Here is a 27,548-nt window from a genome sequence, read left to right as displayed (position 1 = left end):
GGCTTACAAGATTTGTCCTTCATATCCACCACTGCTCTGCCATCCCCATTATTTTACATCTCACCTCACGTTAATGAATGGTCCATCTTCAAAGCACGCTGGGCACAGCCACAGGGGATTTGGCACATTGGAAGTAACTTGGACTGCTGCTTTGCATGGGCAGTGACAAAAACTATCCCTCTTCCCCCAGGTCCTTCCATCGTCCCACTGCAGCAAGCAAAAACAACACTGGGCAACCCTCTAAAATGTTTATTTGGACCAGTGGCCGGAGCTCTACATCTTACAGACATGATGAGAAAAGGTAAATGGCATCGATGCTGGTTGTCTCGGATGGGTTTTGAATCTCTAGGAGTGTGCCCTATCACGGCTCCTCAGTGGGGGCATAGGGAGAGGGAGGGGGGATGCAAAGGGTGCATCCTCTTATCCCTTGCTACCCCCAGCTCCTCTCTGAGGTCCATCCCTGAGGCTGGCATGCACGCATTGCACATTTTATGGCACACCAATCCCCAGGTGTAGTTTTGCAGCCACAGCTCTATGTCTTTCACAGGTGTCCCGCTTCCAGCCAGGAGCCCAGAGCACACCCACCCCCCTCCTTACGCTGCTCACAACCCCCTTTCTCCAAACCATGTCTAACTGTTCCACATCTGGGTGATGTGTCCAGCTCTTGGAGATGTTTTCTGTTCCTGTGCACACGCGTGAGGGCAAGCATGTGTGCAAGGCACTGCACAGCAGATGAGTGATGACAAGCAGGTGGAAAGGGAGGTGGCTACTGGGAGAGTGCCAGCCCGCTTCAGTGGTGTTGCTGGATGAAATAGGCTGACGAAACAGAGGAATAAACGAATTACTAGGTCTCCCGGGGGGCAGAGAATTGCACAGAGGAGAAGGAAAGGGAAGGAGAGGTTTTAAGTCCTCAGACAAAGAAGCACTCAGTTGGGAATGAAAGAAGTTAAATATCACTGATGAAAGAACAATTGTCAGTAATACTCAGACTCATCCTTCCAAAATCTCTCTCCTTTGTAGTAAGATTTGCTGGACAGCTTGTCTTGTCACAACCGGACGCATTTCCCTTTCTTTCCTTTCCCCCTTCTCCCTTGCCTCCTCTCCTTCAGTTCTCCTTGCAGTCACTGCTAAATGCAATCACAAAAAATCAGACTCCAGTGAAACAAAAGCAGAGGTCAGTACATCTACAGTGCCAATTAGCAAAACACACTCCTCAGATATTCTAATGAGACATTACTGCTGGCATCTGCTTGGGAAAATGGGCTGGTGAGTTCAGGCCCCAGAGCTGCCCTCAGGATGCAGGGTTTCTTTGGAGAATTAACCAGTCTGCTGAACTCTGCTGCAAAGGCCATGTAGGTGCTCATCTTTGGATACTCTGATCCCAAAGAGATATTTGGAGGACCTCAACTTGGCAGCAGGTTTCCATGGACTTTCAGTTGGAGCTGGCTCTCTGCCTCTTGCATTTCTGCAGGTGTCCTCTGCAACTGCATTTTCCCCAGGCTAATGTTCTGTGTGAATACAGACATGGACGGGATGGTCCAAGGCTAGGCACTTGCAGGAGATATCTGCCCACAGGACGGGCTGGCCAGGAGCCACGTGCTCCTGATTAGCACAGCCTTCAGCTCCTAGCATGCCTTCCTGCAGGGCTGGCTGACTTGGGCTGGGCGCTGTGCTAAGCAGGGCTGGCCAGCATCTGGTCTGCTCAGACCTGGGCAGAGCTCACCCCATCTGCCTGGAGAGGTGGGAGCAGCACCCCTGTACCTACACGCTGGCCTTGGCAATTTCAGGTGCCTTGTCAAGCCATCAGGAAGGATCGTTCATACCCTATGAGTGATAAATAAATGCAGGATGGAAGGGGAAGAAGAGAAAATGGGAACAGGAGAGTGCTGACCGCAGCCTCAGGGCTGTAGAAGAGAGGTGTGAATGTGGAGCAAGTGTTGCTGATGGGAGGGATTCATTTGCTAGTGTCTGGCAGAAATTTTAACACATGTAAGGTCACTGGCAGCATCACTGTACCAAACAGGCAGTGCATTTTAGACAAATAACATCCCCTAAGCGATCCTTTCCTAGGAATTCTGTGTTCTTTAAGCTTCAGATGGGAAATTGTCAGCTGGGGCAGCAAACTTTCGTAGCAGCAAACCTTAATAATAGCCTGCTGCAGCAATGACCCATTGCAGCAATGACCCATTGCTGCAGGGGAATCGTCTTCTCCTGGGTGGGAGGTGTCTTACCAGCATCTGTTTCTGCAGGACCAAGGCCAAAAGTTATATTCGTTGCTCTGTTTTAGAAATCTGCTGTTCCCCATCTGCCACTTTTAGGCTTTGGAAACCTAACCAAGCCCTCATTCTTCCTCAGCTGTCCATTATGTTTCCACAGTACTGTAAGACTGGAAAACCAGAGCACTGGATTGGTGTGGTTCGGTTTGGTCTGGTTTGGTGGGGACAAGGGAGGGAATAAAGTGAGTGAAATCTGTTCTTACCAATAGGAATCCTTCCACAACCACCATGAAGATTTGTGTAAGAGCTCCAGGGAGATCGCATGTTGCCATAGCTCTAACAACAAAAAGCAATGTGGTTAAATATACCCGGTAAAGAAAAATGTAAAGAAATTGGCTTCTGAGCAGAAAAGCCCCTGAGCACTGGCAATACTGTAGGTAACAAACAGGAGTTTTCTGAGTTTTGCATTCAAGGATTTCTGATATCAGCAGACATCTCAACATGAGGTAATTTGAGTGACTTCTGCATACTAACTGTGATATACGAGTGGTAAATGTGAATTCAAAGTCACTCTGAATAATGCAAGCAGACGGGTATCCCCCCTGCCAACCCCACAGCAGCTCTGTTCTGACAGAGGCAGCATCTCCCTCAGCACCTGCACCATGGCCCATCTGCAAGGGAAGAAATTTGAGTGGAGGTAACTCATATTTATTTTCTGAAAAATAAAGCAATTGCAGGTGCCTGGTTATTCTAGTTTTCAAGTTTCCTGGTTATTCAGTTTTCCAGAACCTGGATTGCCTTTGCAGCATGCTTAGATCTACCCATTTGGGAGTGAAATGAGAACTGCTATACTGGAGAAGCCTTACCTCAGCCCCCTCCTGCTCTGTGTGACAGCACCTGGCTGTAAACCCTTAGGACCTTTTCTACTAAACACCAATAAATCCATCACATCCCCCGGGCTGCAGAGAAGTCCTGCCCCAGCAACCCACAGAGCACATGGGGAGCATGTGGCAAGCCTCATCCTTTATGTAAGCTGGTGCTAAAAGCTCATGTCCCCCATGATGGCAAAGGAAGGCCTTGGCTGCAGCAAATATGAGCAACTCTGCAGATGTAGAACTTCTTTAGGAAGGCTGGCTGGCTCAGACCAGCACTATAGTTCTCCCTGGTGGTCTAGTATTCGGGCTAATAACATAACCCAGGCTGCCAGAATCCCTCACACAGGTCCTTCCCCTCCCATCTCCTGAAGGGCACAGAAGGAGCTACAGAGCATCCTGCAGAGGGATCCCTGCTCTGCTGCGGGGGGGAGATACAGAGAGGGAAATCTCTGCTCTGTCCCCGGCAGGCACGGTCACGGCTGAGGTTTCCTCTCTGGCAGCTGAATCTGGGTAGAGCAGCCAGCCCGTATCCTGCGAGCAATTTGGCAAAAGGAACACGGAGATTTAGCAGGGGAGAACTTCAGTTTGGAAATGATGAGGACAGCAAAGACCTTTCGTCCTTGGAGGATTGCTTTCCATTAAATGTCTTTGCAGAATCTGTGCTCTGACAGCTGGCACTGCTTTAAAAACAAACTACACCCCCACCCACGCCAGTGTCCTATTTGGGGAGTTGTCACACGTAATCACAAGTATTCGATGGAGTCCCCAAGATGCACGGTGTCGGGGTGCAGTGCTGTGTGTGTACGCAGGGCAGCCGTCAGCTAATTGCAGCTGTGCAGCCCTGGGGTACAGAATCAGCCGGCTGAGCACAACGCCTTGCCGGCTCACCGAGCAGGGAGAGGTCCCTGGGCTGTGCCACAAGTTCACATGTACCCAAAATCCTCCCCTCCCCACAGAGCAGCAAGCACACGGGCAGATGCCATAGCTGCTGCTCCAGCTGAGGCGATGCTGAGGCTGCCCTGCTAGTGGCAAAATGTTGTATGTACACTATCCTGTCCCCAAAACCAGGGCTCTGTAGTACAAAATGCACAGCCAGGTAATAGCTGGTGTTCCTGGTGTGACAGGGAGCACATTGCTCCTTCCCCAGAGCTGTCAGGAGTGGGAGGAGGAGGAGGGATGGTCAGGCAGTGTGTCTCCTGGGTGGTATCAGGGCTGCTGTCCACCCACCACGAGGCAGGTGGGGACCACACACCGTCCTCTTTGCCCACCACCTGCCAGAGAGTGCATCTCTACAATGCACCCTTCAGTCCCTCTTTTTCTACCTCTCATTCTACATCAGAAGGATGAAATACATCAGGAGTATTTGCAACCATTCTCAATTAGCTGTTTGTTTTTAAATTGTCCATCGGTGACCCTTCTTATGTTCTAGCTGCTCTGGTGACATCAGTGAGTGATGGCACTGTGTGCTCTGTGTCTACATGCAGACATGAGTTATGCTGTGTGATCGGGTAATGTTCTGGAACTGCATGACAATTTCTTCCTTCCTGTCGACTTCCATTTGGGAGCACTGCAAATCCTAATAGCAGCTCTCAGAGTTAAATACAGTTTGATAAATAATAATAGAAAAGTAGCGTTAGATTATTGCTCTACATCACTTCTTTGAAGGCAACGGCATCTACCAGTTCACAATATATTTTTCTCCCCAGCACCAGCGAAAATTTTGACAGGCTGAATTACCATTTAATTTCCAACTAGAAAAACACTGACAAGATTTAAAGGATGGTTTTGAAGAGAAATCATGGACAGCTAAAGATGTAAATTACAGTAGGATGAAGAAACTTCAGGGGGTCATAGGTATGGGAGACTATCTGACTGCACTAGCACCTAAGCACAATTTTTGCTGTAAAACCCCACACCATATGTGCTTTGCCTGGCTATGACTCATCATCTAAACACAAATTCAATTCCAGCTTCAAGGAGTTTATGATTGAACTTTTTTTTCTTGTTTCTACTGTGCTTATGTATGATTTTGCATCTGTCTTAACTCTATTTCCTTGTCCCTATTAGTGGATGTAAATTACACGGTTGGTCTGTCACATGGTGCTTTTTTTCCACGGTTGCGTGAAACTTGGTGGTTTCAGCTTAAAAGAGTGGTGGGTTTGCTAGAGCCCAAAGTGATGTTGATGTTGCTCACCTGCCATTTTGCAGACAGTAGAAGAGGAACTTCTTCCACGTGTACCTCTATGTCCATGTTATGGTGGTGCCAGGGCTCAGAGGCGTGCGGTTCACATGCTTCGGGTGCTGCCTGGATGATTCAAAAGAACCGTAACAGAAAACACAGGAGATTTTGACCATCCTCAGGTCTGTAAGTACATTTTAAACCCACAAAGTTTGAGTGTGTTTGAAATGTACTCAAATATTTCCTTCTTCACCATTGTGTCCTCATGACCCATTGAATCATCAAAGGCTCGGAGATGAAAGAAGGACTTATGGTTAGAAAATGGAAAGGACTCTGCTGAAGGGGGAATGGTTTGTTGTATCTTCTTTTTTTTTTTTTTAATCCCAGAACAAATAGCTTTAGTGAATAATTTTCTGTGAGGGTTTTCAATGTAATGAGTAACGGGTCTTCCAGAAAGCAATTTTAAAAATAAAGTAAATAAGCTCCCGATCAAAAAAAAAAAAAAAAAAAAAAAAAAAAACCACAGAAATCAATTGCAAAATCCCCATAGTGTTTCATGAGCTTTGAGTCACACTCAGCGTGGAAAATTTCCGCTAACCTATAGGGAATCAAGAAAGAACACTGTCCTTTCATAAAAAATCGGTGACTACTTTCTTCAGGCTCTTTCCTACATGTAACGTAAGACCTGTTACTATACTGAACTGAAGAAAAGACACCTCCTATAACTAAATATCTTCTGGTGGCCAGAATTGGCATTGAGAGGTCAAATTCATCCACAGTAGAATTACGCTGAGCCAATGAAGCTGCACCAAAGAAGGATTTACTGAGCTGGCACAAGTGTCTAATCTTTCTATTTGCAATAAGAGGTTTTTACCTTTTCAGAAATGGCTGTAATTTGTTTTGGAGATGAATAAATTTCCACCAGGTCAGAGTGAATCCATTGAAAATGGACACCTGAGGACCCTTAAGCCTTTCTCACCCACAAGATGGGTATGGAGGTGGAACTGCCCACCCCGCAGAGGGCTCATTGATTAAATATGAACTTCACATAAGAATGTATTATTTTCAACCTCAGAAATATTTACCAAAAAATCAGGGATCACGATCTACTGGACAAAAGAAAAACAGTCACAGCCCTAAAAGCTGGAGAAGACCGGGCCATACTCCTCGGGCTGGCCATGATGGTGTGCTCTATCATGATGTACTTTCTCCTGGGAATCACCCTGCTGCGGTCTTACATGCAAAGGTAATTTCATTACAGTTGCCCTGACCTCACACGCTCTGTTCCAGATGACTTACTGTTGGTTATTCTTTTAACTATTTTTTTTATTTTTTTTCCTTTGGTCAACATACATCAGATTCTGCATTTGCTTACCCCAGTATACATTACGCGTAGCTACAGTGAAAAGCAAGCTGAGCAATGCCAGCATAAGCAAGGGAAGTATTAGATCCCTGTTTGACGAAATCTTGATCCATAAGCCTTAGACTTGCCACAGTTTAACATATCTATAATATCCACATCAGCTGGCTTGCAGCCTACTGAGCTCTGTAAGCCTCGCAGAGGCTGTTGCTGTAAAGCCCAGGCAAACTCTGGAGAGAACAGCAAAAATATTTAGCTGCCTCAAGAAACAATGCATTTACAAATGAAAAATGAAGAATCTATCTGGGAAAGAAATCCAGCTGCTTTGGAGCATGTAGTTTTCCATGTAGGTTACTGCTTTCATGTCAACAAGTGAAATCCTCCCAAAATAGAGTAATTTGCTGAAAGTGAAGGATCATCTTTCATCATTACTGCTCTGTACTTAATTTTTCTGAGTCTTTCTCTGGCTTTCTTCTCTGGTATTGAGCAGAAAGTTTGGCCTGTAATTCATTAGCAGTATTTGAAAGCAGTTTTCAAGCACCAACCCTATTTAAAATTCAGCCTAGACTGTAATAAGGCTGTCAACAATGTTTTTTCTGCTCTGATCAGCAAAGTTAGGAGAATGAAAAATGCATAATTGCGGATCAAAAGGCTGGTGTGTCATGCCCAAACCCACTTTGAGGTAGTGGCCAATACCTGGCACATGCTGGCTTATCCCCAGCAGGCTTCATATTTAGATATGCATAATTAGTGCCTGAAGGTAACTGGTATGAATATCCTCCATTCTAACAGTGCACCTGCAGGAAAATATTCCTTCTTGACCCTGCCCCAATAAAGAAAAAAAAAAAAAACAACACACAAACCCACAATGCATAAACTGTGCTGATTTTCAGCATCTTAGTTGTGTGATAAAGGTATTTGTCCCTTTTTAAATCCAGGCAAAGTTTAGCTTTTTGAAGATAGGGATCAAGCCCTTTTAAGTATCTAAGAGTATTTGCATTTCCAAATTGCTCTCCCAGACCTTTTAGCAATACCAGGGTCAATTGTAGAGGCTACTAAGGTCAGAACTGCTCATGTGGAAAGATGATTTATATTACAATCTATGTGAAAAATTGCCAGAAGATACCAAAGCACCTATGAAGTACCACATATTCCAACTTCACAAGTCTGTTGTAGATAGGTGTTAGTTTATCCTCCCCATACATGAATAAAGGTTAAAGTGAGGAAACGAAGGCTACCCTGTGCTGTCACGTCTCTCGGTGCAGCCAGATCTCCTTAGGGGCTATTTTCCTTTGCAGACAGCAATACCCATCCAGCAGAATGCTTCCTGGGAAGAAAAAAAGAAAGAGAAAAAAAAAAAAAAATCTTTCATTCGATTTCCCTCCAGAAATCATAGCATAATTTAATAAAAATGTAAAACAGAATATACAAGCGTAATTACTGCCAAAATGAAATACCAAGAGAATTAGTCAGCAATCTTGGCTATCACTTATCACTGAAAGCCTTTTGCAGGCTTCGGCACGGAGCAAGCAGACCTTGGCTTCCTCCTGGCTGTGGCCAGGGACAGGCTGCGCTCTCCTCCCTAAGGAAAATACAGCCATAGGTTGTTAAATACATACAGAAAACCCAGGTGAACAGTGGCAGTACATACCCAGGCTCCCTCATGCCAGTTTTAACCTCTAGTGAATGTGAGATAAGCTGAAATCCCCCAGAACGACTACATCAGGAGATTTAACTTACTGAAAAGCAGGCAAGCTGCTACCAGAAAAGCTTTCCTGCTGGTAGAGCTGCAAGTGGTACCACTTGTGTGCTACTGGGGGCTTGTGCATATGGATATCCGTACCCCAGGAATGCAAAGTTGTCCCCCACTTTAAGCTGAGCTGGACTTTGTGGTGAACCACTGAGTCTTGGTTCACAGTGCCCCATCATGAAGTTGCTCTCCCCAGGGCAGGCTGCTCCGTTTCCTTGTCTGCTGATTCCCTTTGATCTCAGATATACCTTCTTCAGTCTGAGTTCCTTTTTCATTTACACATAGGAGTAAGCAAATCAGGTATTTTTGTGCCAAAAGCACAAGCAGTAGGGACTGCAGAATAATACCCTCTGTCTGTGATGTGTGACATGAGGAAGCCCAGCCTTTGCTCAAAGCCCCACAGCGTGTCCCATCAGCCTGCAAGGTGCCCCGGGTTTATCCCTGATGGGAAGGCTGAGCTGCAGTTAGCGCTTATTGCCCATTCTTGCCATGCTCTAACATCTCCTTTTGTCTGCTTAGCGTCTGGACGGAAGAGGCTCAGTGCTCGCTTCTCAACGCATCCATCACAGAAAGCTTCAACTGCTCATTTAGCTGCGGTCCAGACTGCTGGAAAATCTCTCAGTACCCCTGCCTCCAGGTGTACGTCAATCTCACTTCTTCCGGCCAGAAGCTTCTGCTCTACCACAACGAAGAAACAATGAAAATTAATTCTGAGGTAGGGGCGCAGAGTGAAATTTCTTCCAAAGTGGGTTTCTGCAGGGCTGCTCGTTCTGTTATATCCATTCCCCGCTGTAAAGCGATATAACGCTTCCAGCTCCTGCTTCCCTGGTAAGCACAGAGCAGAGAAAGCAGAAATCAGAGCCCAGACAGAGAACAGCACATCCCACATGGGGTGGTGGTCCCAGGGGGGCAGGAGAATAGGAACGGCCTCATTTCTGCAGGGCCAGACAAGGCAGCAGAGGGAGATGAGAGCCCTGTGCCTGGCAGCAGACGTGGCTCCGTCTGCATTTCTGGTGACAAACCCTGAGCCCTGGCAGTCTCTGCTGAGGTCAGCTGTGTTGCTGGGGCCATGGCACAGCACTTATCCCTGCCAGCGGTGCAAAGATGCTGAAAGTTTACAGAGGAGAGACTGTCAGGAGAAAAGACATAGCATAAAAATAAAAGACAGACTAAGAAGCCAGCCCATCTTTCTTGCACAATTTCCCCGATTCCAGACGTTGAAACAAAAACATATTTCACAGAAGAATTCCTTTCTCTGCTTCAACGACTGCGAAACCCAGCGTGACTTAGCCCAGGTGGGACGGAGACAGCTCCCGCCTGGCGGCTGTGGTGAAGGCAGCGGATGCACGGCTGGCATCCCTCCGGCCACAAAGGCGAGGCTGGCAGGATGCCCTCTCCCCACCACCCCTTCCTTGCCCCTACAGCACCTGGGTACTGAGGTCTGCAGGCTGCAGTGAGCCGGGATGCAGCTCAGGCAGTGGGTGTGCAAGTGCCAGAGCTGCACTGACTGCTTTGCTACCCAAGGTCACCGAACCCCAAACTACAGGCGCTCGGCAAACTGCAGCCCGCAAAGGCTGAGCCCCATTGTCAGGCTGCTGACAACGTAACCTATTGTGTTTCTATTTATGGCAGCAGTTCGGTAGACCAAATTACTTCTGCATATTAAGATGAAGTGATATTAAAATGAGTCAAAGCACAGAGTAGTTGCACGGGGCCGGTTGTTCTGCTGGATAATTAGCTCCTGTGGCTGAGAGATGAAGTCCTCTGGATCTGAAGTGTGAAATGCAGCAGTGCTCCCCAGCCCAGTTTGGAGTCAGTGCAGAAATGAGGCACACTCAGCTCATTCCACGGCACTTGCAAGCCAGGACAGACCCAAATTTCTGCTGGGGCAGAAGTAAAATCCAGTGATGCTCATGCTGTGATTTGGTTAAAACAGATCAGATCAGTCTCTGTGCTCCACTGGATTCAAATAAATCAGCAAGTTCAGCATAAATCTTCACTTTCTGTTATTGATTATTTTTATTTGCTGAAAACAGACTTTGAAATTCCCCCAGCCACCTCCTCTTCCTAATTTAATGTAGGCACGGTTAATACTCCTCCAGCCCAAGGTTGTTTTACAGGTTAAGCTCTGCTCTCGGGAGGATTCCCGGCTTTTCCTGATATGCTGCTGCTGACTATGTGACCTGAATCCAAATGCAGTTTTGAATACAAGTTCTCAACAGCTGTAAACTACCTGGCTTGTTGTGCCTGGCTGGGATCAGCAGAGCCTCCAGGTTTCAGACCAGCACAGCCCATCTCAGCAGTGCTCCATACGTGTGATACCAAGTAGGCTGTTGGCAGCAGCTGCACCTGCTCGAGAGCCAAAATCTGGGGAGAGACGGTGCCTCCTGCTGCAGAAGTCAACTTCATTGACTTAAACGACACCGCCTCCAGCTTGCCCAGAGATTTGCGTGGTGTCCATCCCTGGAGATACTCACATGTGACTGGATAAGTCCCTGAGCAGCTCTTCATTGAGCAGAGCTTTGGACTGGACATGCCCCCAGGTAGACAGCCTGTACAGACTGACTGATCCTTTAAATTAGAAAAGTAGGGCTGGAAATATAAGTTTTCTTTATATCTACCTAGGGCATGCTTCTTGTGATCAGATTGCAAGTAACACAAGAGCCACTTTTCTCATGTTGTGTCACAGAATCCTTACTGGAGGCAGAGACACAAAGTTTACTTCCATGTTTGCAGGTTCCCAGGTGTTCAACAATGCAGAAGTGTAATAAAACAGCATAGAGTTAGCAGGCTACATTCACAGATACAGAGTAAGTGATAGACGCAAAACTCCCTGCCAGGCATTGGAGAAAACTAAATGGTGATCAAAACAAAGGAAACACTCCAAGCATCCCATTATCAGTGTCTGCCTTCTTGCCTGCCAGTCACCTACACAATGCTCAGGGGAACTGGGACAAGGCCACTAGCATGTGGAGTGAAGGGCACTGTATCTCGGAGAGCACACAGGAGGCTGTAGCACAGAGAGAGATGATTTTGGCACAAGGTGCCTGGGCTGAGAGACAAAACACATCAACCTCCCTTGCACAACTGACTTCCACGGCTTCGTATTTTCAAACCCTCTTGGCACAGTCAGCCCAACCAGCCCAATATGGCTGGTGGCTCAGGGCCATCAGGCATCAGAGGCAGCAGCTCAAGTTCTGCTTCTGCATCAGGTCTCCTACAAAAGTGTCTGGAAAATAGTCCAGCTTGCAGGAAGCCAGGACTTGCAGAACCTCCCCACTGCACTCCTGAGGTGTTTCTGCAGACTTGGAGTCCAGGAATCTGTCATTGTTTGGGCTTTTACGTGACTGCTGTTTTCTGAGGGAAGAGCTTGGAAAAAGTGGCCAAGTCCTCACTCAATCTCTTCCTTCAGGACAGTAACAGTTGGGACTTCAAGAAACAAAAATATCTAGCACCAAATTTGAAAAACCAAACAAAACAACAACAAACACCCACCACCTAAACATCAGAGCTGGAAATACTGCTAAGACAGTGACAGCATATAATTCAGTAAAAGAAAATGAGGCACAGCTTCACTGAAAAATTTCCCCTACTTATTAGATTCTGATGTACTGAAGAGTCATAGGCAGTGGAAGATGGCTTGTGGCTTTGGAAATTTAAGACAAATCTGAACAGAGTGCAAGACAATATCCAGGGGGGAGCAGTCTTGTATCCACTGGGAAGATGGATGAGATATTACTGCTCTGATATTTTCCATCTCTAATTTCTAGAGCTCTATGAAATATTCATAATGGCAGGCTGACATGCTCTACCATTAATGCTCCAGTCTGCTAATGCCAGACAATCTTCCTGCCATGCTTCAAATCATATTCTGGGCTAATAAACCTGCCAATGAATCAATCAAATCCTGTTATGAGCTTAATCTTTTGATCATTATTAGGACTAGAGATTTGTCTCAGTATGTTATGAAAAGTCACAGCACAGTCATGAAAAAGAACTGAGGGACTTTTGTAAAGTTTATACATTAAAACAATAAAAACCCATGGGTCGCATTATTTTAATCAAGATGTCTTTTCCGTTCAAAAAAAGTTACTCCTTCTCATTAAATTATCTAAATTTAATTATCACCCCATAAAAGTGAGACCAGCAGTGCAGCAGGGGAGCATGGTGGGACCCATGAGCAAATTAAGCAACAGCCCAAGGGCCACCCCAGCAGCCAGGCTGGTCTCCAGCAAGAGGCTGAAGGGAAGCCTTCTGCCACATTCCTAAGAAAATCCGTTTACTCTTAGACTTTCCATTTGTTCTTATCTGAGTCATTGTCCCTAAGGGAAGATTTGTATTAATGTCTCTTTGGGGCCTTTCCCTCTGTGAGAGAACTCCTGTGCCTAAGATCATGTTGATCCAATGCAAGTGAGGTCCAATCTACCAGATTTGTATTTACAGCGAGCCAATTACCCATCTCACTGCAAGAATACACACACCACTTAAGATGAAGAGGTGCTTCATCAGTTCCATTTCTGCATGTGTAAATTAGCAATAATAATATATTCACCTATCCATGAGGCCGCTGTGCAGATTAAAGCACTAATGTTTGTACAGCACTTGGAGGAACTCCAATGGGAAATTCCTTAGATGTACATAACAGTGAGTTTTGTCTGGGATAAATGTATTACTGATTTAATAGCATTATGTTTCTTTTGAGAAGCATAATCATCTCTGAATTCTCCTGTTTGTCACCTGAAAACAGACATAGAATCTGGTTTGAAGATGCATTTTTCTCCCTCTGATTTCTTCCCAGTGTTCGTATATACCCAAGTGCGGCAAGAATTACGAAGAATCCCTGTCGCTGGTGAACGTTGTGATGGAAAACTTCCGAAAGTACCAACGCTTCTCCTGCTTCTATGACCCCGAAGGCTCTCAGAAGAATGTAATATTGACCAAACTATACAGCTCTAATGTACTGTTTCACTCCCTCTTCTGGCCCACCTGCATGATGATTGGTGGCGTTGCCATCGTCGCAATGGTAAAGCTGACTCAATACCTTTCCCTCCTCTGCGAGAGAATCCAAAGGATCAACAGATAAGAATGAAAACTTCAGAGATTCAATTACCGCTAAAATACTGTTTTCTCATTCTTCACCAAAGAACCTTAAGTTTGTAATGTGCAAGTCTGTTCTAAGTTCCTTACTATATTCTTATAAGTAGAGCAATAATGCAAAAGCTGTTCTATATGCAAACATGATGTTATTATTATGCAGACAACCGAAAAAAATACTGTTTTGTGTTGACCGTCTATATGATCTTGTTTTATGCTGAGACTAGTACTTCTTTCCTTTCTACAGCCAAAATTGGGCTCAGTGTGACCATTTGCCAAGCTCAGTCAATTGACTTTTTCACTGGATTCTGGGGAAATTCACTCTGGACAAAGGGCAGCGAATGACTTGTGCATCACTGAGGTCTCACCTCTGGCTCAGTCCAATTCAATGGATTTGTGGTTTTGCTTTTTTATTATTGGCTGCAGGGGGGGGAAAATAAATAATAAAAAAAAAAAAATAGAAACACCAGAGGTTTTTCTATTGTTAGGTGGCACAAAATGGACATATCTTAGGGACAGGGACAAGCATGCAGTATTAACAGCCTCCCTCAGTTCAGAAGTAAATTTTACCGTATGGTGTTTAAGGTCTTTTGCAAAACACTTTGTGGTTTTATTTTATTTAGTGCTATAATTTTCCTCTGTCTTACCAACAGCATCTTCGTTATCTGCAGAAGCTGTAGCCAAAAAAAAAAAAACAAAACACACACACAAAAAAAAACACACAACAAAATCACCTTGTTCCATTTTCTACTCCAGTCTGAGCCCTATTGATGGAGATGGGACCAGAACACCTTATGTAAAGATTTATTACTCATTTGTCTTGTATTTGCTACCATATCACTGTAAAGAAAAAAAAAATAATAACACAATCAGCTATTTTTTCATTTTTTACTTCCAACTATTTTAGATTTTTTTACTTGATATATATACAGATATATATATATAAAGAAAAGCTATATTATATCTAGTTGTGTATTGGAACTTGATTATGGGGTGTTTTTTTTCTGTTTTTACCAATGAAAAAGTGAACAATATAACCTGTATTCATAACCTTCAGCCTTGGATAAGATCATAACATGGAGGAGTGGCACTGCAGGATCTTATCCAATATTCATGATGTTGTTGCAGTCAAAGGTCCCTATTGCTGTGACATCTGAAATGACAAAAATCTCATCCAATTCTATGGCTCCATTAATTGAATTGTTAGATAATAATCACAGTGCTTCTGGAAATCTCTCCTGACCTTAACGCAGAATGCAGTGCTGGCTGAAGTGAATTTTGATTTCAAATGCCCAGGTGAAATGATTTACTGGAAAAACTCAGATTCTGACTAATATGTTGTTCTGTCTGTCAGATATTTACTCTAGGGATCCTGCCAGTCTAATTTCATGCACACTGTAGTCGCGATTTCCGCATAATATATTTTTATTCCCCTGTAGAAAACATTCCTTCTTATGTTATGTTTAAAGACACCTCTCATAGTTTCTCACTTTGTACTTAGCCTGAAGGACAAATGCAAGGCAACTCCTGTGAGCAGGCTGTGAACTCACTACCCAATGGTTCAAAGAATTCATTTACAGGCCTATTCAAACCAAGAAACTATCACTTTTTTTCCCTCAAAAAGACTGCAAAGAAAGTATTTTGCCTCGTTCATCTATATATAAGTACCTTTCCGTAGCATAGCATTAACAATTTCAAGATGTTACAAAACTTTACAAGTCATGCAAGTGTAACATGAGCTGTGGAAAAAAAAAAAAAAAAAAAAAAAAAAAAAAAAAAAAAAAAAAGAGTTCTCAGCAGTGAAAATGAAATTGCAATCTTGTAATCAGTAGTATAATTTTCCTTAGGTAAAATAATTCCTGGAGGGTGCGGGGTATAATCAGGGCTCCAAAAATATGTAATAAAAAATAAATTAAATCTTCCAGATTTCAATATCTTCTGCATTCAGACCTGGCTTGTTTCATTATACTTTTGTCTGTAGCTCCTAGTGCCTTGAAATTAGGAGCACTGATGTAATGGGGAACTCAAAAAGGTTTCCTTGTAAAATGCTTTTTTGATCAACCCGTGGGATTTTGCAGAAACCAAACGGGGACGCAGGGCCTGCTGCCTGGAGTCAGGCACTTGGTGTTACCACAAAACTTGAGTGGCCAAACTTGCAGGGTACAGGACGCACCTAGGCCAGGCCCTGCCAGCCACACTGCTGAGGCATCTTGGCCCATTTAGGTTCCCCTTCAAGCAGAGGGGTTTGCGACAGCCAGCGACAAAGCCACTCTCCTATCTCACGCGTGACACTTCAGCTGCCGTATTGGTGCCTTTTGGTGGTGGGACCGGGACAGCTGATTGCTGCTGACACCCACACATCAGGCACTGCCTTTGACATGTCGTGCCAGCAGCGTTTCACCTGTAGATGAAGCATCCTGATGCTGTTGCTGTCTGTAATCATTTTGTTGACGTTAATAGAGAGATCTGTGGGGTAGTGAAATAACTTGAGTAATTGGATGGAGCAATGTAAAACAGTAATTTTAAAGGGAATTACCCACCTGATCACTGGCACAGTTAATCCCCCACTGAAGTGTTAGCACAGCAAGTATAATTTTGACAACTCCTGTTGCCCCAAGGAGGTAGTGTTTCAGAGGGGATGTTTGCCTGTGCTTACTCTACCTCCATTTTAATATCCTTTTCAGCCCCTGCAAAATGAACTGATATTCTTGTAGAAAGCACAAATGATGAGAAAAATTCCCTATTTGCATAGCTCTGGGGTTAAAATTTAGTATTCATGCAACCCCACCATGTTTCTGAGGCTGGTTCTGACTCTCCCCAGCACAAATACCTCACCTCAGCATCCCGGCTGGGGCAGGAGGGAGCAGCCAGGGCTGCCAAACCCCTGAATGGAAAAGTGCCACAAGAAAACAGCAGCGCAGTGCTAAAAGGCATTATGAGGCATCCCCGTGGGGTTTAAAGCATGCGTAATACTCCAGGTGCTGCATTCGCATGGCCTTTTAATAGTTGTTATTTTCTTAATTAGATTATTTATGTCAGGTCTTATTTCTATCCTGGAATATCTAAATCTGAAGCTGAAGTGTGAACGTCCCTGCTGTAATTCTCTGAAACTTGGCACCTTGCAGCAGACCCAGTAAATGTCACCAGCTAGGACAACAGAGAGCGTATTTGGGTTTATCTTTTCTAATTGAGGAGACATCACTTTTATCTCACAAAATGTACCCAAAGCACAAGCAGTGGGAGTTGGAGGTGAATACAGAAAGGTGGAAAGAGCACTCAGGAAACAAGAGCTGCACATCTCAAGGAGCCACCAATGCAGTGATCTCAAACCTGGCACGAAGTCCGAAGCAAGGCTGGGGACACTGCTGCCTGCATGTCCCCACCTCAGGGCACTCTGCTCTTACAACACAGCCACATTAAAGGCAACCAAAGACAAGCCCTGCAAGTGCAATGGGGAGGTTTCTCAGCCGGCACAGCAATATTTAGTTATATCAAAGTCTGTGTCCCCAACCCAAAGGCTGCTGCCACGACACAAGCCACAGCAAAGGTCAATAGAAGAAGACAGTGAGAAAGCGCCGGCTGGTGTCAGCCTGGTCCAGGGGGACTCCAGCACCTGTTTTGCTATGACAGCTGAGACCTTACAGCATTACAACTGTGTTAGTATAACCTCTGGAGGGAATGGCAATTTGGGGGTAATAGCATCTTAAAAACTGGACAGCTGATTCCCTCCCTCATACAGTAATGCCCCTGTTAACACAGCTGTAGCTATTCAATGCAACTTTCCAGTCTCAGAATCCAAGCAGGAGAGCATCAGCTCTCCATTAGCCCCTGTGCTGCTCATCATCTATCATAGATCTGGTGAAAGAAAAAACAAAAACACTTTTCTGCTTCACTGAGCACCCTGAGCATGTCATTTCCCAGCATCATGCAGTCTGCGGTGTACCCAATCATTTTACAACTGTGTACAAACTCTGCCAAGTTTTGGTTGTTGGGGAAAAAAGTAAAAAGGAGGGGGAAGTATCAATTATTTTGTTTCAATGTTTTGAAAACAAGATGTTCCCATTTTTCATTTTGAGCTCATGTTGCCTGTTGAAAATCAAAAGGGGGGTAGTTTTCTTACTAGTGAAGCTTGAAAAATAAATATAATAGTTCCTCTGATGTGAAACAAAGCTATTGGCAATTGCTTGGTTCACTGAACAGTTTGGAGAATTTATTTTTTAGATGCTGACTGGTGACATTTCTTTTCTTCTATTTTCCTCAACAGTCAGAGAGCCACAGGATCAGTCACATACACAGCCACCGGCAGCCCTGGTCATCCCAGAGAACATCAGTGATTGCAACCACAAGTAAAGCAAAGTGTCAGCCTCAGAGCCCCTAACAGCTAATAAACTAGAAGGCAAGGGGGAGGAGGAAAGCAGCATTTATCAGAGGAGCAGTGGTGCAGTGAGGGGCAGTGCTCCCAGGGCCAGCTCCCGGTACCAATGTCCCCAGCAACCTGTTAAGGTCTGATTTCAAAACTGGAAATGCTGCCAGGTGAATTCACAGCATTTTTATTTTTTTTAATGAATCAAATTTCTTCAAAATGTAATAAAAAAGTGTTATAAATAGCAGAACCCTCCCTACAAGCCTGCATACTTTTTATAGTTCTCCGTTTTCATCCGGGGAGCTGGTAGGTGAGTATATATTTAACTGAACTACATTTATTCAGGTGAGAATTTAGGGTATTTTATTGTAATATAAAAGATAAGAGATGCTTATTCCAAAATGCTCTACAAACTCTACAGGGCCAGCAATAGAGAAGTGAGGCCATTTCCAGGCAGAGCAGCAGCAAGTGACTCATAAAAACACTGAGGAGGCACAGGGAACCGGTCTTCTCATGCAAAGCACAGAAAGGGTTTGTTTACTTTGGAAGTTCCAGAAAAAGAAGTGAGAAATACAAGCATCCCCAGAAGGTGTGAAATATTTATGGACAGGTCAGGACTATGGGAGCAGATAAGAAAAGTTCACCCTGCACAGCAGGATCAGCTGCTGCTATAGGTGGCAAAGAATCTTTATGGCCTTTTTTCCCCCCAGAAACAGCTGCCATTTCCAATACATTTTGGGAAAACTGTTTAAAAAACAAAAACAAAAACAAAAACAAAACAAAACAAAACAAACAAACAAAAAAAAAACACTAAGATGATGGTTTTGTCACTCAATTCACCACAAACTAGTTCCAAATACAAAACAACATTTTGTTTCAAAACTTATATTAATTTGGTTTGGGGAAAAAAATGCACAAAGCTGAAACTAAAAAAAAAATAAAAAAATCTGAACCTGTAATACAGTGATCAGCCACTATCCCACGGAGCTCTTTATATTGACTGCACTTCAATTTTTTCAGGTTTTTTAGTTTTTAGGAAAAAAAATAAAAATAAAATTCTAATTTTTCATGCCATATGCAGGATAGGAAAAAAATCACCTAAAATGTCATGGAATTGAAAAAAAGCTTCCCACACAGCTCAGGCTAAAATGTTCAAGAAAAGAAAAAAGTCTCCTAGGGTAGATTTTCTAATATATCGTGCGATAATGTATATGAGAAAAAGTGGGAGGTTTCATCATCCCTCTTCTTAAAGTCTCCAACTTGGCTATTCTTTTGCATAACTGCAATTACTATTCTATTTTCAATTACAAAAGCCCTTTTTTTACCACCCAGCCACCTGCACGCAGCTCCAGATCACAGAGGATGGATTGTGCTGAGCCTGCTGCTCAGCTGCGGACTCGGAATAAAGCGGGCAAGAAGGAAGAAGGCTTTGAGACACTTCCACGTGGAAGGCACTCCTGATTTTAATCACCACGCACATAAGCTCTGTTACGTTCATCACAGATTAAGCAGGCAGCAAAGCATGACGACTACGCAGCAACACCTTTATCACTCCCCTTACAAGAGCAGGCTCGAAGTCATTAATACAGGCAGACAGCTGAACAATGCAACGGGAGCTAAAACCACAGAAGGCTGCAAAACTCAGTTTTGCCATATGCTCAAAGACGGGAGGGAAAGCAAGATAGTGGCAGCAGCAGGGCTCTTTGTCCCCCAGCACCCACTGCCTCCTGCCCTGCACCCTGCTCCAGGTACCAGACGTTATAGATGTTATATATTATCTCCTGCCCCGCAGTGAAACACAGTCCCAGTAACCTGCCACGAGCACTGTCATTGTGTAGTGTGTAAGCTACCTTTAAAAAGTCCCATCAGTCCAGGTTTCTATTAAAGAGCCTTTAGGAGAGAGTGGGAAAGCGCACACAGAGAAAAACGCAGGTAACCAAAGTTGGTGACTGAGCTGGGTGCTGCAGCCTGACCAGCCGGGGCACACAGCCCTCAGTCTGACCACTGCTATCCCCAGAGGCATGACCCAAGAACCACCCGAGCTGTAAAGCTGCTGCGAGCAGCTGGTTATTAATGCTGCTGATCCAGACACTAAACATTTTGAGTGTTCAGTATTGAGAAAACAGAGAAAAAATTCCAAGGCAAGACTACCCAGTCTGGACATCTGACCTCCCTCTGCTGAGATCAGCAGCCAAGCTTCCACTGGTCGCAAACAAATCAGGATTCAAAAGCAGCCCAATGAATTAATCAATGCAGAAGGCAGGGACATGACCAGTGGTGGGACTGTCCTCCCTGCAGGTGCTCACAGCCTACACTCACTCTTACCCGACCTGGGACAGCATGGGGACTGTACCTCCATGTCAGAGGTCTTTGTGCCAGGCAAACCTTAAAAGAAAAACCTAAAGGAAAATAAAAATGCTGCAGAAAAATGCAGTGGAAACATTTCCAGCATAACTCTACTGACCAAAAGGGTACCGCTTCTCCAAAGTCACTGTTGGCTTTTTCTCCTCAGCTTATCAAAGACAAGGGGTTGAAGACAGACAACCTGTCTTCAGCTTGCCAAACCCATGACATTTAGCTGCTTTGGGGCCAAATATTTAAGCGCTCAGATCCCCCAACAGCACATCCATGGGGTGAGCCCTGGGGCTCCACAATAAACCAGCAGACCTGAGTACTATCAGCTGGGTGGTGAGCAAGGAGGGAATGCAAGCGCTGCAAAACCCACACAAGGAACAGGGGAAGCTCTGGGTTTTGGGGGCAGTGGCACTGTGGGGCAGGCAGGTGAGTGCCCTGCAGCACAGGGCTTGGCTGGCAAGCAGGAGCCGTGTTAGAGGCCGTGATGGAGTTGGCTGCAGGCAAAGAATTTGACCAACCTTGTTCAAAAACCTGATTTTCTGCTAACACTCCATCACACTCCATTTTTCACTCCTTTAAGTCAGACACATCCTATTAAGGACACAGGCAGAGCTATCCAAAAGGCTTTCCCCGTGCTAAGGAGTATCAAAATTAGAACTGCCATTAGAGGGAATTCAGATACTCTCCTGTCAAAATTAGGAGGTCTGTACTCCATCAAAATTCCTCCTGAAGCTAAGGAAATTCTACTGGAGCAAAACCTTCATTCAGGGTCTTGTCTTACGCCTGTGTTTGATAGCCCTGTCTGCCAGCAGGAATTCGGGAGGCACGCGCTGCTTTTGATGTCCCCGTGTCCTGCCATTAGCCTGGTGCTGCCGAGCAGTCGCCTTAAGGAGGAAAACATCTGCAGTCCCAGATTTCTGCTGCTGTCGCTGGCAGTCCTTCATCTCGAGCCAATAACATTCTGGCCACAAATAGCAAATTAATGATCTAGGAAATTTGTTGTTCCCTCATATCCTTCCAGAGTCCCCTCCCACCACTTCTGGGCTCTCTCCCAGCGTGACTTGGCCATGCCGGTCAACACATGTAGGACAGCAGGAGAAGAAAAAACCCAAGAGGCACCCACCTCCCACCTTAGGATCCATGTAGACAGAGTCAACATTAATTCAAACCTCGATGCTTGGACAAGGAGGCCTTGGTGTCACCTGTCCTTCAACCCTGGAGTCGGCCATTACCACGTGGCTTGCTATGGACCCATCACCACCGATGACTTGATGGTCCCCGAAGGAGATTAAGGAAGAAACTTCCAGGGCCCTCTCAAGCAGCCATTGACCACCAACCCTTCTGCTAGGCTGAAGCACATCCCCAGCCCACATCCTGCAGTCCCATGCCTGAAATAACCCTCAAACCAAGAGCAGTAAATGGCAGCCCACCTTGGGCCAGGCACCTGGCACAGCTCCTCTGGAGCCAGGACAGCATTTCACAGCCACAAAAACAGATTTTCTTCCATCTCCTCTGCCTTCTTGGGGCTGCTAGCACAGCAGCAGGAGCTAAGCAGCCCACAAACAGAGGGGTATAGCGGGCTGCACAATCCGTTCCATGCCTGTGTGGACATCTCGGTAGTGACCTTTATCACTCATGCACAGTATTTGCAGGAGCCGTGAACATGGCAATGATTTAATCACTGCCCCAAACTCACTACCATCCCATCCACCACAAAGGTTTTGTGCACACCCAGGGTGGGCTTGTCCTATTCTTCGTTATATGGCTGGAAATGTGCACCCTTGTCCTCTCCTCATGTTGCCTCAGCTGTTTAACAAGCTAGTCAAACAATTACTTCCAGACTTGGATAAAAATCTCCTGCCCTGACGATGTTAAATTATGTAGAACAAGATTATAATTACATCCGAAGAAAAAAAAAAAAAAAAAAAAAGGCAACCCAAACCCTACATTTAAGGGAATATTATTCAGGTTGCAAAAGCAAGCTCTGAAAAGTTACAAAATGCCAGAAATAGAGCTGCCTGAATAGCCTTCCCGCAGCGCCGCGTGCACGTGCGCATTAGGATACAGCTCTAACTACACAGCGATGTGCCATTTTTTCCACAGGCCCCCTGGCCCTGCCCCAGATGAAAGACATTTAGTTAATGAGTCATTGTTCAACATCTTTTTTAACCCTTGTTGTTCAAGGTGTGCCCTCGGTGCCATCTAGCACTGCTGCCAAATGCTGCTCTGCCAGCAGAGCTGCCTGGATCCTTCTACAGAGCTCAAGGCAGCTCTGTCCAGAGACACCTGCGCAGCCCCCAAACGGCCCAGCTCAGAGGTGGACACCACAGACACATGGATTAAGCCATTCTCCTGTGGCAGAGCATCTGCAAAGTTAGCTCTGGCACCCAGAGTGGGGTCACAACCAAGCTACCACACAACAGGGACAGGAGAAGAGACTTCTGATGTCCTCTGGCAGAGAACACTGCCATGATGCCATGAGGGTGGTGAGCATTACAGTAAGAGAGGCTGATGAAGAGCCTTCCTTTCCCCAAAATCCTGTGGATCCTTCTCCTTCTTGACACCACCAAGACTCAGCGAAATGGCCAGGCTGGTGCAATACAAGCACTGGGCTCATCTCCAAAGGGGCAGTAGCCCAAGCAGGTCAGCTCCAAGCCAAAAGCAGCTTGACGGAAACATTTTGACAGCTCCAGATTGATTGTTTTCACACATTTCTGACCCCTGGGAAACAGGGCCAGTTTACTTCTAGATTTTTAGTCCATATTTTCTAAAGAAACAGGGAAGTGCTGCAGAACAAATGCCCCCACCAGCCCTAGCACATGGGCTGAGTTTACCCGCCAAAATCTCCTACTGCACCCCACAGACAAAGGTGTCCTGGTGAAGGCCAGTCAAACAAAATAATAACCTATCAACATACAGACTTTACAGCCACCAGAGCCCACGTTCCTCCAGTTCAGCCTGGCCTTACTCATAAGCCAGGCCAAAGATCAGGGTGTCAATCACTTGACAAGTTTGGAATTTCTCAAAACTAACCATCAGTGCCATAGAGTCCCATTCCTCTACTAGTACAGGCACAGAGGATTCTTCCCAAAAAATCCCCCAGATAAGCCATGAGTGTCCACCAGGATTTGGTAGCCGTTCTCAGCCACCAGCAGCCATGGTGCACAGCACCATGTTCTATCAAAATGTGGTGAAACACGATAAGGCAATGAAAGTGAGGAGGAAATTAAGCAAAACTAATTGATTTACCTCGATTTTTCAAAATGTTTTTCCCCTGGTGACTATGGTGACTATTCATTCACAGACAGTGGAGACAGAGTCACAGAGTCTTTCTCACTCGTGTGCTTACTTTTAATGTCTCCACTTTTTTTTTTTTTTTTAATCTTTTGGTTTGAATCTGGCAGAGCTCGTGCTCAGTGACTCCAGAATAACTCCAGCATATGAAATATAAAAAATTAATGCAATCCCAAAGCATAACACATTTGCACTGTGTAACGTCTCCTGTTCCTTAAGAAACAAATGAGCATATGCAAGTTTTGAAACCTTAAGAATTATGAACAGAAAAATAAAATATGAATTACATTTACCTACTCAACATTACTGGGTTCAATGGGAGATAAAACAGCCTCTCATTTCACTTTAGTGAGGACTGTACAGCCATTCAAGGCTTTTTGACATGTCCCCTGACTGTGAGATTCAGCCTGGACATGAGCTTCACTGTCCATGTGTAATTGCAATTGGGCTTGGAGTGCCTCAAGAGTACAGTCTCTAGGTTCACAGTTTACAGGACTGCTGCAAAGACATGAGCCTTTGGGCATGAAGTCATCTTCTGCTCTTGTTTGAGTGTGCTGAGCACAGGCAAGCCAAGGCATACAGAGCCAAAGCTACCTTACAGTTACCAAAGTCAGCATGAGCCCCAGGAGTGAATCGATGGCTTGTTTTCTAGGGAAAAATCACCTCTGCAGCTAGGGGCACAGGGCCATGACAGGCAGGGATAGGCTGATATTTCTGGATGCTTTTCTCCAGGGCCAAATCCCTACAGGATAGGGAACTGAGCAGGGTACAGTCACAAAAACTTTATGATCCAGTCACAAGGAAGAAATTTTAAGCCAAGGATACATACAGGGTATGCAGGGATGTGCTGTTGTGCATGATGTGGTTGGAGCAACACAAGGAGAAGGGGAAGATATTTGCTTGGGGAATTTTTCCTTCCCTTTTTATTTTTGAGCTCTGGGTGTGATACTATTTGTCATCTCTCTGCGATCCATCTGTACAGCATTCATCTTCTCATCAGTGATGAAAGACAGCACCCTTAAGGACACTGCTGGCCTTTTAATTGAGCTGTTTAAACTGATAAATTCAGCCGGGAGAAAATACCTTCAGAAGTGATTTTATTTAATAAAGAGAGCACATCTTTCAGGCCACCTCCAGTCTTAAGCAGTGAGTGCTAAGACAGAGCTGTTCTCCTCTTTAGCAGCACTTCTGCAAGGCTAAGGGAAGCTAGTGAAAGAAGAGGGGACCAGCGATGCCTTGAACCAGTGCTCCAGAGATGGAGCTGCACACCTGGATGTTCAGATGGTCTCTTTTAAGGTGTTCTGGCATAAAGACAGCCTTTAAAATTATAGTGTTTTCTTGCATAAGTATAGCCCATAAATGCATATGCTTGTACTTGTGGGTGGAATGTCCTTCTCAAACAAATTTGGGGACTGACTTTTGGCTCTGCAGGTCAGGCTTGCAGAAGAGGTTTGCAGCTCATCATGATGCAGCTGAAAAAATGCTCCTTTTGCAGGGTGCTTTCTGGAAAAAGGAGTAATAAAAAGTTCCAAGTTTAATGCAGCCCTGGTTTGGGCCAAGTTTTGGTTTTAGTGTGCTATAACATCCAAAGTCCAACCCCTCTCCTGCTTCCACCAGCTGTGCCCTCGGGGCTGGTTGCTGCCGAGGGGCTCACCAGGCAGCAGCCCTTGCATACACATTCTTTGGCAGTGAATAATTGAAGTCCAGGCTTTTCCAGCCCACCCTGCCAACCAAGGCTGTTCTGTGCTTTTGGGACAGGCAGCAGCACTCTCCAGCACAGTTTATCTTTGAGTTTTAAATTACTGTGCAAGTTGGCAGGACCCACGTTTAGCTGGGGTCTGTGGGACCAGCGTCAGCAAAACACACGTGAACTTCAGAGCTCTACAAAATCCTGTATTGAATCCTGTTTTCTCTTTGCTAGTTTATCCCATGAGATGATCTTCCCTATAGATTTTCTTATCTTTTTCTCTGTATTTCCTTCAGTGGTACTAAGTTCTCAGCATTCCCCAGCCCAGACCTGATTTGCAGGAATGCCAGCTTCCATGGAAAAACTCTGCCTTGCTCTGGCATAGGAAAAACCCTTCACATTCCAGCCAGACCCAATACTGTTAACAGAGGAATGCTAAAATATTGAAGTACATGAATCTCAATCAACCTGAAGTAAAAAATGAAGTCCCTGCAGGAGCAGTACACTTTCCTCCTCAAAAAGCAGCTGATTAGCAAGGTTAATTGGGTACCTGCCAGCAGCAGTCAGCACGTCCAAGCCAATTTGCCTGTGCCTTGTAAGGGATGAGTGCCGACAACAGCATCCTCACTATCCTTGGGTGTCTAAGCACATAGCAGCAGGTACAGGCTCCAGGTCTGCTAGGCTGGATGGTGAATTTGTGAGATCTGGTGCTGAGGTCAGGCAATTCAGCTCACAGCTGACCTGCCCAAGCCACACCAGTGCCACCCAAGCACCATGCCTTGCATCCCCCTCTGCCCATACCAAGCCTCAATGGACCACTTGAGTTTGAAATTTAAAGTAATTTCTTACTTTCATTCTTTTTTTTTTTTTGTTGTAAAAAAATAATTCCTGCCACCCTAGAAAGGCAAAACAATAGATGGCAGGAAAGGATTGCCTGAAAACACATTCTTAAAATATCCTTAGAATCATAGAATCAGATACATCTAGGTTGGAAAAGACCTTCCAGATCAAGTCCAACCATCAACCTGAGCTTCCAAGTCCCATCACTAAGCCATGTCCCTTACTGCCACCCTATGTGCTGTGTGATGATCTGATCCATAACCTTCCCTGGCACTGAGGTCACACTATCCTTATAAATAATAGAAGTGCAAGTTGGGTGACTCCCAACACAGATACAGCATTAGATTGGGCTAGAGCTGCTATTCAGGAGGCAAGCCAGGCTCTACCCTTCACTAAATAAGTTGTCACAAGACTGGGATAAAATGGGGCACCCAGAAAGAGAAGCTGAGACAGAGGTGAGCTTCTCTTAGCTACTCCTAGCCAACACCACCACCTGTATTGGCATTTGCTGCTGAGGCAGGGCCTCCATGCTGTTGTGTGAGCTGGGAGCCGTGCCCACAAGTCAGGGTTGCTCCCAGGGCAGTGAGACACAGCTACCTTGCTGCTGCCATGCCCTCAGTGCTGCAGATGGGCTGCCTCATTGCTCAGCTCCAAGGGCCCTGTGTGGGAGAAGCTCCTGGACTTGGATCTGTACACCTCAGCCAACTTATCAAAAGTGTACAAGATGTTTAGGTCATTAAGCAGCAATAGAGAATAATGGAAAAAACAAGCCTGCACGTCACCACTATTAACTGCAGTGCGCTGAGTAGCATCAAGTTTCTGAACAGAATGCTGCATAGCAAAGCCAATGGAAGCGTGAAGAGTGGAGAGACTAAGGTCACCAGGAAGGGGAGAACAGAGCTGGCCTGTTGTTCAAAGCCAGCAAGCATACAGGGTCTCTGCTGCAGCCTCTGCTCACTTACCAGCCATTTGGGGCAAATTTAGTGCGGGGGAATTCAAAGCCCAAACAGCACCCAGGGCCCCAGGGCCCTGTGAGGTCAGAGGGGGTATCCCAGGGCAGCCCCTTGTTCTCAACCAGACACAGCCGCAGTCCTTTGTGAGTACAGGCTGCCAAGCTCATCCTATGAAAAAGCAGAGGTGACTTGGGAGGAATGACCCAGATCATTTGCATCTGCAAAATTTAGCCTGCAGCAGTGCACGCACTTGCTGCACATATTCAGCAAAGCTTGACCTCTCCCTCCTGCAGCCCCAAAGCACCACAAGGCCTCCCAGCCATCACAGCACTGGTCACAGTGGGGCAGCAGCTCCAGGGAGGGTGGCAGCAGCTGTATCTTGTACATCTTGTACAGAGCCCAGTGCACAGGAGCTGACTGGCCACTGAAACAAAGCAGGCAAAGTCTTTACATCTCCTGCCTGGGTGAGAGGTTTTGCGTTGTGCTTGGGGCTGCACAATCAGCGTCAGCTAGCACTAGTGCTGACTGAGAAAATAAGCCTCTTTTCCTACACGAAACTGCAGAAAAAATTTCTTCTCAGAA

General features: G+C 45.4%; 1 protein-coding gene across 1 annotated transcript; it reads left to right on the top strand.

Annotated features, from left to right (window-relative positions):
- Positions 1-230: 230 nt before the first annotated feature.
- KCNMB2 (potassium calcium-activated channel subfamily M regulatory beta subunit 2) lies at positions 231-13,463 on the top strand (the record flags this gene model as incomplete). Its single annotated transcript, XM_084292050.1, has 4 exons — positions 231-301; positions 6,346-6,516; positions 8,900-9,095; positions 13,179-13,463. Exons 1-4 carry the CDS (start codon positions 246-248, stop codon positions 13,461-13,463), a joined length of 708 nt encoding a protein of 235 aa, XP_084148176.1. The 5' UTR covers positions 231-245.
- Positions 13,464-27,548: the final 14,085 nt, after the last annotated feature.

Source organism: Netta rufina (assembly GCF_964035555.1).
Source record: "Netta rufina genome assembly, chromosome: 9".
Lineage (NCBI taxonomy): Eukaryota > Metazoa > Chordata > Aves > Anseriformes > Anatidae > Netta > Netta rufina.
Note: the sequence above shows the minus strand (reverse complement) of the source record. Positions and strands in the feature narration are given on the sequence as shown.